The sequence below is a fragment of the Marmota flaviventris genome, chromosome 9 (genome assembly GCF_047511675.1).
Source record: "Marmota flaviventris isolate mMarFla1 chromosome 9, mMarFla1.hap1, whole genome shotgun sequence".
NCBI lineage: Eukaryota > Metazoa > Chordata > Mammalia > Rodentia > Sciuridae > Marmota > Marmota flaviventris.
The window spans coordinates 82,408,949-82,419,743 of record NC_092506.1 but is presented as its reverse complement, the minus strand read 5'-3'; the positions used below and the strand labels follow the sequence as shown (position 1 = coordinate 82,419,743).

Here is a 10,795-nt window from a genome sequence, read left to right as displayed (position 1 = left end):
TACATAGTGGCTATACTAATTTACATACCCACCAACAGTGTATGAAGATTCCTTTTACCCTGCATCCTCACCAGCATTTATTTATTTATTGTTTTTGTATTCTTGATGATAGCCATTCTGACTGGGGTGAGATTGAATTTCATTGTAGTCTTGATTTGCATTTCCCTGATGGTAAAGAATGTCAAACTTTTTTTTTTTCATATAATTAATGGCCATTTGTACTTGTTTTGAGAAATATCTATTCAGTTTATTTGCCCATTCACTAATTGGGTCATTTTATTTTTGCTTTCTGTTTGTTTGTTTATTTACAACCAGCAGCATCTATATTGGGCAATTCCAGGTTCTTTCCTAGTAAGATACAGCTTTTGCTTTATTCAGATATTTGTATGATCCAGCAACTGGGGGAGAAGAGGGCAAGGCAGACCAACAACAGGAACATGCTGGGGCAGCGGGCTTTAACTGTCTTTTTCTCTTGGTAAAGAGAAGTGGTGCTGAGAATGGTCTTTAATCTGGAGTTTCTGTGTACCTTTTCATCCCATATGCACAGTTTATCTACCATTCACCCAGAACCCCTCGGAGTAAAGTTGTGTTGGGAGGAGGAGCATTAAGGAGGCACAGCTGAGTAGAAGCAGATGGTGTGCAGGAAGGCCCAGCAGCTCTTCCCCTGGAACTCCTGCTGTAGCTCGTCCATCTCATTCTCCATGTCCTTTGTGTGCTGGATACACTGGCAGAGCTCATAGAGGAGGAAGGCTCCCAGGATGGCCTCTTCCTGGTTGTCCTGGATGTCCAGATTGACCACTGTGCACTGTCTGGCAGGTCTCTTGCTCTCTGGAGTTCAGATCTTCCACCACCTGGTCATAGACTGGTTCTTCACAAGCGAGGACTAGGTCAAACAGGTCCTTACCATTCTGGAACCTTCTTGGCTGAGCCTTGGTTCTCTTATTTCTGTCCAACATAAACAAAATGCTATTCTGCATAGAGAGTTCTTTGTCTTTCCTGAGAAGATCATTGTGCATCTGTGGTTCTGAAATCACGGATATTGGACTTGTCAAGTGCTGGTCCTGGGAGCTTCACATGGGTTTCTGTTCGGAAATGCTGAATCCCTGCTTGCTGAGGACGTCATGCTCCTGGAACCATGAGAACCTCACGGAGGAGGCGCGCACTGTCTGCCACACCCCCTCCAGGGCTCCCACCCAGCCAGTGGCTTCCGCACTAGCAAGATGGCCTCTGTTTATGTTTTTTGATGTTAAGCTTTTTGAGTAGTTTACATATTCTGGATATTAATCCTCTGTCAAAAGAGGAGCTGGCAAAGATATTCTCCTAGAATATGCTGTCTCTTCATTCTGTTGTTTGCTATGCAGAAGCTTTTATATTTGATGCAATCCCATTTATCAATTTTTTAAATATTTTTATTTGTGAGTGGACAATATGTATGTATGTATGTATGTATGTATGTATGTATATGGTGCTGAGGGTCAAACCAAGTGCCTCACACGTGCCCGGCAAGTGCTGTACTATTGAGCCACAACCCTATCCCCACCCCTGCGCCATTTGTCAATTCTTGCTAATATTTCCTGAGCTTTTGGAGTCCTGTTCAAGAAGCTGTTGCCTGTGCTTATATCTTGAAGTGTTTCCTCTGTTTTCTACTAGTAATTTTAAAGATCCAGGTTTTCCATTGAGACTTTTGATTCATTTTGAGTGGATTTTTGTCCAGGGTGAGAGATAAGGATCTAGTTTCAATATTCTACATGTGGATCCCTAGTTTTTTCAGTACCATTTGTTAAAGAGACTGTCTTTTCTCCAACCTAGGTTTTTGGCACCCTTGTCAAGAATCACATGGCTGTAGCTGCATAGGTTTATCTCCGTGTCCTCTATTTTATTCTGTTGGCCTACATAGATGCTTTTGTGCCAGTACTATGCTGGTTTTGTTACGGGGCTCTGTAGTATATTTGGAAATTGGATACTGTGATATATCCAACATTGCTCTTTTTATTCCAAATTGCTTTGGCTATTCTGGGTCTTTTGTGTTTCCATTTGAATCTTCAGGATTTTTTTTTCTAGTTCTGTAAAGAATGTCATTGGTATTTTGATGGGGATTACATAGAATCTGTGGTTTGCTTTCAGTAATGTGCCCATTTTAACTATATTAATCCTCCCTGTTCATGAACATGAGAGGTGTTTTTATCTTCTAGTGTCTTCTTCAATTTCTTTCTTCAGTATTCTGTAATTTTCATTGTAGAGCTCTTTCACCTCCTTGGTTAGGTTTCTTCCCAGGTATTTTATTTACTTTTTAAAAGCTATTGTGAATTGAATTATTTACTTGATTTCCTTCTCAGTGGTTTTATTATTGGCATAGAGAAAAGTTATCAATTTTAGTATGCCAGTTTTATTTCTATAAGCTTCTTTTTTAACTGACACAAAAACATAAAAATTGCACATATTAATGGAGTAACAACCTGATGTTTTGATACATATATGCATTGTGTGATGCTAACAAAACTAAATATGATACAATTACCACAACTGGGTAAAATTTAAAGGAAATTAAAACCAAAAAGAGCTAAGCTTGGTGGCTCACACCTGTAATCCCAACAGCTAGGGGGGCTGAGGCAGGAGGATCACAAATGGGGATCATGAGTTCAAAGCCAGCCTCAGAAACTTAGCAAGGCCTAAGCAACTTAGTGAGACCCTGTCTCTAAACAATATTTTAAAAGCCTGGGGATATGGCTCGGTGGTTATGCACCCCAGTACCCCCCCGCAAAAAAAGACATTTACCATCCCATGTTTACTGCAGCATCACTCACAATATCCAATAAATGCAACAACTTAAGTGTCCATCAAAAGATAAAGAAATTACAGTATATACATGCAATGGAATATTATTTAGCTATCAAAAAGAATGAAATCCTTTCATTGAGACAACATAAAGGAAATTGGAGACTGTTATGTAAATGAAATAAGCCAGGCACAAAAAGACAATTGCCATATGATGTTACTCATGTGTGGAATCTAAAAATGTTGATGTCATAGAAGCTAAGAGTAGCATGCTGCTTACCAGAGGCTAGAGAGATTAGGAGGGGAAAGGGCATAGGGAAAGGTTGATAGAAATGTTTAACCTGATTTAAATAATCATGTTCTTTTATTTTTCTTTCTTTCCCTCTCCCCAGCCCTCCCCTGCCCATGCCTGAGGGTGGTCTAACAGTTTTGATAATTGAATCTAAACAATAGTCTCACCAATACCCTCACTGGCTCTCTCCCTCATCTGCCCCAATAGCAGTGATGTTGCTGCGAAAAGGCCCTCCACTTATAAGGCAGACTGCCCTGACTTGTGCATGACCCTTTCCCCACCCCATTTCCTGCCACGCCATTCACCCTGTCAGACAAAAAGGAAAAACGCTGGCACCACGAGGATAACCCAGAACAATGTACACAGTTTCCAACATAAACTCTGCAGCTCAGGCTCCCACCCTGCAGAGCATCCAATAACTTCTGCTGAGCCATCCAAGCCCAAGGAGAAATAACCCACTGTGAAAGAACAAAGGTGGCCCTAGCCCAGGCCTGTAGCCGCCAGTCAGGAGAGGCAGGCGACAGCACCTCGGGGCAGGCATGGTCCTTGGAGGGCTGCCAAGCTGGCTGTCCTGAGCATGACAAGGCAAGGGAGGGGCCCAACAGGCCTCAGTCAATGAGAAACAGATCTTCCCTAAAAATAATGATGAATGAAAAGGCACAGTTACAAAGCCTCGCCTCTGAGCTGGTTTGGCACATAATCAGACCTAATGATATGTTCAGAAGGAAAAATTCATGGTCTGGATCTGGAGTCCTTGGAGCCAACAAGTTATCTGCAAACAAGTCCAAGGAACTTCTGTTGGTTTTACCAGCAGGCATTCTAAGACAGAGCTCTGGAGCCTGACAGCTGTCCTCCTTCAACAGGCTTGGTTCTTGTCAGTACAGCAATGACCATGAGGTAGGCTGCTTGGGAGCAGAGGGATGCATTAGATGAACCTATGAGGTCATATGGTTCCAAGTCAAACAGACAGTTAATGAGATTGGAACCTGTGATCCAGAAAGAAACTATTGGTAAGAGAATGGAAGCAAAGATCATAAGAAGCAGGTCAGAGGAGGAGGGTCTTTCTCAGTTCTCAGGTATCCATGGAACTCTCCTTGAAAGACCAGCATAGTGGGGTAAGGTACACAAATAACAGGAACCATCTTACCCTCGGGGGGCTTTTTGTATTATACATCTGAAAGTGGTTTTAGAAGCAGACATGGTGGCATATGCCTGTAATCCCAGCAACTGGGGAGACTGAGGCAGGAGGGTCCCAAGTTTGTGGCCAGCCTCAGCAACTTAGTGAGGCCCTAAACAACTAAGTGAAACCCTGTCTCAATATAAAAATATTAAAAAGTCTGGGGATGTGGCTTAGTGGCCAAGCACCTCTGGGTTCAATCCCCAGCACCAAATAAAATAAAATAAAATAAAATAAAAGTGGTTTTAAAAATAAATTTCTGAGATTACAGGCACATGCCTATAATCCCAGTGACTTAGGAGGCTGAGGCAAGAGGATCACAAGTTCAAAGCTAACCTTAGCAACTTAGTGAGGCCCTAAACAACTTAGTGAGACCTTGTCTCAAACTAAATATAAAATAAAAATTTAGAAAAGAGGCTGAGGATGCAGCTCTGTGTTAGAGAGCCCAGGGTTCAATCCCCAGGACTGCAAAACAAAGTAAATAAGTAAATAATAAGTGTATAGGGGTAAGAGATTATTATGTTGTTATCAAAAATGCCTGGATATCGTCAAATTATTGTACCAACTCTGATCAATTGGTAGAGCTGCCTAAAAGTCTGTATTGAGAAAATTCACAAAGGTTTGTATCCAGCAAAAATGAGGACCTCGCTTATGTGGACGTTGCTTGTAATGATGGAAAGGAATGCTGTATATTCAAAGACGTGAGTGTTTTTCTAACTTGACCTATTTTACACATAAGAAAGCAGAGTGCCAAGATGGAGAGGTAGTAAAGTTGAACAGAACTAGCAATAGATTGTCACAAGTGAGCTTTGGCTTATCATTCCCTGGGAAAGCAGAACAGACATAAGAGCATGCTCCAGAAGGAGACCGGGCACACAATCATAGGGACTAAGAGACAAAGGAAGGGAGGGGCTGGGAAGCCTTCCTGAGAGCAAGAAACTACAACCTAGAAACACATATTGGATTTTCAGGAAGCAAAACCCCTCTAAACCCTCCTTCTCTTCCCTTGACCAAGGTGAGGTTGCTAGAAACATGGCAAAACTTTCCCATAGATCTCCCCTAGGTTAAACTCTTAAGGAGTTTTATTGGTTTCTTGAGAAGGGAGGTGTCACAGGCCACAACCTGTGATGATTAGGTGAGAGAGCACACTCTGAAAAATAATACACTGTAGTTAGTTGTAGGTCAGCATCTCTCTGGGAGATTTAAGATTCTATCTGTGTATCCCCGCCAGCACCTAGTAAAACTATAAATAGCAGGCATTCAGTGAAGGTGTGTGGATTAGATAAATGGTTGAATAAAAGATTCATTTCTTTTTAGGAAATCCGGAAATTAGGAGTCAATCTTCCAGTGAGCAGAAAGAACACAATGTACTTATAATACTCGACTTATTTAAGTAGGATTGACTTGGAGCTGCTCATTCAGCCATTGCAGCCAGTGAGATAATAATGATAATAATGGCCAACATTTACTGAGGAATTACGGGGTGCTTTATGAAAACAAGTATTTCAGGACAGATTGATTATTTTAACAGTTCTAGAGTCTCAGTAATTTTAACCATAATCTATAGCAAGTTGGACAAGGGGAGAGGTCTTGAAGAGTGCTAATGCTCTGCACATTCAGGAACCCAGGCTCCTTCCACATAGAGGCTCTGCCTTCCCCAGGCCTGGAGTTCTCTCCTGACTCCTGTGTGTCCACCCAACAGATGTGAAAAGAGGGTGTAGTGGATCACAAGGAAGATTTTAGGGATAATTCTTAGACTATTAAAAATATATCAGTTCCACCTACATTCCATTGACCAGAACTCAATCACAGAGTCTTATCTAGATTCCAGGAGGCTGAGAAATGTTGATATGCTCCTCCCCACTCCAACAAAGAAGAGAACAAATTTGTGACATATCTAGCAAGTTTCCGCCACAGTGTATTAACTCATTTAATTCTCAGAACAACCTGATAAAGCAGATACTATTATCCCATCTCATAGATGAGAAAACTGAGTTCAAAGATTAAAGCAATTCCCAATGTCAAACACTTAGTAGATGACGGAATTGGGTGTTCTAGACTAACTAAGCTATGCCTTTTTAAAATTGAAGTTCAATATGTTGCCTCATTCCTGTTAATTTCACCACAGAGATCCTGATCAGGAAAGCCTAATTTTGCCTTTCCTTGATCTAAACTGCTTATAATACTTAGTCATTTGGCATCCTAGTATAGATTGTCTTATCTATTCCTCATTGCACTCCCAGGTGGTAGGTATTATTAGCTCCACTTTACCAAAGAGGAAATTGAGATTAGATATGTTAGATAATTTGGCCACAACCAACAGCTAATGAGAGGCACATTTAAATACAGTTGAACATTATACTGCAAATTGCTCTCTGGCCTGGAACTTTGGAAGACCTTTTCCTAAATTTTTAAAAAATGACACACACACACACACACACACAAACACACACACACACACACATCTTAAAAAATGCAACAAACGCTTTTCCCATGGAACATCCTAGAGTGCTTGGTATCAGAAGGTCATTGTCCTCAATATTGTGGTCACCAAGTTCAAACTGGCTCCTTACATTTCGGGTGATCAAGAACATTTAGCAGCCTCTGACCTTATTAACTATGATTAGATTGTCTTATTAATGTTTGAAGAAGTTCTTCCCAGCTGAAACAATCCAGAAAATGAAGAATCAGAGAAATAATAAGACATACAAAGCTAGAGAAAAACTCCAGACTCAACTAAGGGTGGTCTCTCCAGGCCAAGAGCTTTCTTCATGGTTGGATCACTGGGTGGGGACATGGAAGCAGCAGCTAAAGCAGGCTTTGTATGCTGGGCTGTTTCTTTCCTCTCTCACACTTCTCCCCAGTGTGACTTGGCCCTGTTTCCCCCTGAGACATTAGCTCAGGGAGCTTGTGCCTTTATCCAACCCTCACCAGGCCCTCAGGTGCCATCAGAGGGCAGGCACTGGTCCCTGAGGAGAGAAAACAGAAAGGGAATCTAACTAAAACTGCTGCATTGTAAAGAAAGATCATAACAGCAGTGTGATCTGAGGACTTGGGAAAATTGGGCAAATAAAAGGAAAAAATAGTAAATTGCAAATTTGGGGGCATTTGACTTTTTATCTTTTTTTTTAAATATTTATTTATTTATTTTTAGGTGTAAATGGACACAACACAATGCCTTTATTTTTATGTGGTGCTGAGAATCGAACCCGGGTCCAGTTTGTGCTAGGCAAGCGCTCCACCGCTGAGCCACAACCCCAGCCCCGACTTTTATCTTTAGTTATGCAAACTGCACAGGTCATGGAAGCACATTCTAGAGTTAGAGCCCGTGGGACGCCAGCTTCTTGCCTTCCCTACTATCCAAGACTGGATTTCTTTCTCTTAACCATAGATTCAGATCCTCATTCCTGAGGAATCCTTCACCCACATCATACAACCTCATGAAATAAGACCAACCTTCACGAAATCAACTGCCAATCACAGTGATGGTCGATGACAGCATAAACAATCTTTTCCACTGGAACATTTAAAATCATCTATCTTATACCCAATGCATTAGTCCATTATCCATTGCTATAACAAAATACTGAGGCTAGATACTTTATAAGAACAGAAGAGATTCAAGTCCAAACAGCATTGCACCAGCCCTGACGAGGGCCCTTCTGTTTCACATCATAGTGGATGTGTCATGAAGAGATCACATACTGAGGCGGGGGAGTCAGTCTTGCTCTCTTATAATGACCCTCTCATGAGCATTAGCTGGAATCCCATAAGAACTACGGTAATCCTGTTGTGGGATTAATGGCCTCCACTAGGCTCTGCCTGTAAAAGTTTCCACCATCACTCACTTTGCCACCCTGGGGACCAAGCTTCCAACACATGAGCCTTTAGGGAACATTCAGACCATATCCAAACCATAACACCCAGTGAAGTCCCTGAGGCCAGATGGGACACAGTACCAGTTAGTGAAGACCCGGTCTCTAGCCTTCAAGATTGAGAGTCTAATAGAACACACCTGTATGCAATGCCATCTGTGTGAAATTTTTATAGATCTGCTCTAATCTTTATAAAAAATTAAAATCCTACTAAGATGTCTAGGTCAAGCCCCCCTACCCCATAGTGCTCCTCACTAGGGCCCTGAGAAGCTGGTGCTGTCTTTCTCTGTACATAAGGTGAACTACAGTCTTTGCTCTCCTTTTCAAGCTCTTCCAGGACTCTGGGCTTTCTAATTTCCCACTTCTCTCAGTCTGCACTGAGCTTATTTGCCACCCACCTAAGGAGTCTGTCTTGGGTCCTAATTCCCATAGCAATGAACTCAGCTTCCTCTCCTCCTCTGTATCTTCCTCATGCTCTGCCGAGGATCTACGATTCCTGTGTTTACTGGCCTTCTGTGGCCTTTCCCCATTTTAAATTCTCCTAATGGACAGAAAAATATCCTTAATCCACACCATGAAAAGTTTTCAGAATAAGAATGGGTCACAGATGACCTCACCAGCCAGCCTCCCTGCCCTCTTCCCCTTCTATTCTGCCCTCTTCACCCTCACTGGGCTCTGTTTTGTTCTTTAGAAAACACTAATTTCTCTCTTGCTTTGTGGTCTTTGACATGCCATTTCCTCTGACAGAATCTTACTCTACAAGGCAATCTTTCACTCCCACTATCTCCTAGTAAACTCCACTTTATCCTTCAAAATTCAGTTTAGGCATTACTTCCTCTGGGTAACCTTCCCTGATCCCCCTAATTAGGTTAGATCCCTGCACTAAATGCTCTCAGGTAACCCTGTACTTTCCTTTTGTATCCATTATCATACCTGTGAGCATATGATTATTTTAAAAATGGTAACTATTGTCCACGTCCTAAATAGACTCCAGCTTGCCTGAGTCCACAAGCCACGGACTGAAGCTGCATACACAAACATTCTAAATCTGCTCTCCAGACAGTTAGCTGATACTACCTTGTCATGCAATTATTTGTGTATATGTGGAAGCACACACTAGGAACATAAATCCCATTATGCTAGATCCCCTGCAGTGATGGACATATAATAAATGTTCATAGAATAATGCATAGAGAGATGGATGTCAATGAAGCTCTCATAAAAGGGAGAGGTGTCGGCTTGGCAGTGAATTTTTGAGAACAGATATACAACATGGCAAGTGTGGAAGGGTACAGCTACCTATTATTTCCCTCACTTCTGTGTTTTTGTTTCTCCTTCCCAGGAGGCACTATATTAGTGCATCCTCTTCTAGCTACTAAAAAAAACTGTGTTCATTTTCTATTGCTGTGTAACAAATTCCCACAGGGAGCCTAAAACAATACACATTTATTATCTCACAACTTTTGTGATCCAGGAGTGCGGGCACAGCTTAGCTGGGTCTTCTGCTGAATGGTACAATCAAAACATTACCAAGAGTGGGGTCTTGTTAGAGTCTTGGCTAGGGAAGGATCTGTTTTCACGCTTCCTCAGACTGTTGTCAGTAGTTATTTCCTTGCAGAGGTAGGTTTCATGATAGCTTAACTTTTCAAAGTAAGATTTGAGAGGGGAGAGGAAAGGAGAAAGAGGTTCTAGCCAGCTGATTGCTACATTCTCTTGTAATTACATGCACATAATTGTGGGAAGAACTTCATCCTTTCCACATTTCATTGATTAGAAGCAAGGTAACACTCAAGGGAGAGGACTATACAAAGGTGTGAATATCAGAAGTCAGAGATCATGGGTTTCTTAAGAATCTATGTACCACAAACCACAACCTTGTAAGACAAGAGGAGAGAGAGAGAGAGAGAGAGAGAGAGATATCTCCCATGGAGGAGACTATTTACTGATATCGTAACTTTTCAACCAAGGTTCATCAACTGGTACCATTCTCCAAAACCAAACTGAAGACCAAGACTCATTCAGTAAGAAAGATAGTTTTTTTCTCCCTGGGTTTCTGAGGATCTGCTGCCATCATGAATGACACAGTAATTATCTGGACCAGGAAGTTCATAACCAACAAGTTACTTCAGAGGAAACAAATGGTCATTGATGTTCTTCACCCTGGGAAAGCAATAGTACCTAAGACAGAAATTCAAGAAAAGTTAGCCAAAATGTACAAGACCACACCAGATGTCATATTTGTGTTTGGATTCAGAACCCATTTTGGAGATGGCAAGACAACTGGCTTTGGCATGATTTACGATTCCTTGGATCATGCAAAGAAAAATGAACCCAAACATAGTCTGGCAAGACACAGCCTGTATGAAAAGAAAAAGACCTCAAGAAAACAGCGAAAGGAGCACAAGAACACAATGAAGAAAGTCAGTGGGACTGTGAAGGCAAATACTGGGGCTGGCAAAAAGCCAAAGGAGTAAAGATTCTGCAATGACTTTATCTGCGGAGATTGTGTAAATTCTTCATGAGGATTAATAAACTGTAAAAGCTGTAAAGAAAAGAAGGAAGGATTACATATATAACATATACATATGTCAGCATTTGTATGTGTTGTGTCAAAGCAGCTAGGAAGGGTGCAAGCAGTGGGCAGGAGGAGAGACACATAAATCAAAGCAAAGAAAG

At 41.5% G+C, this 10,795-nt stretch overlaps 1 protein-coding gene and 1 pseudogene across 1 annotated transcript; one reads left to right on the top strand and one right to left on the bottom strand.

Annotated features, from left to right (window-relative positions):
- Positions 1-604: 604 nt before the first annotated feature.
- LOC114105062 (RNA polymerase II subunit A C-terminal domain phosphatase SSU72 pseudogene) lies at positions 605-4,267 on the bottom strand (annotated as a pseudogene).
- Positions 4,268-10,191: 5,924 nt separating this feature from the next.
- On the top strand, positions 10,192-10,593 carry LOC114105082 (small ribosomal subunit protein eS24-like). The gene has a single exon (XM_034637387.2). It carries the CDS (start codon positions 10,192-10,194, stop codon positions 10,591-10,593), a length of 402 nt encoding a protein of 133 aa, XP_034493278.2.
- The last annotated feature ends 202 nt before the right edge of the window (positions 10,594-10,795 follow it).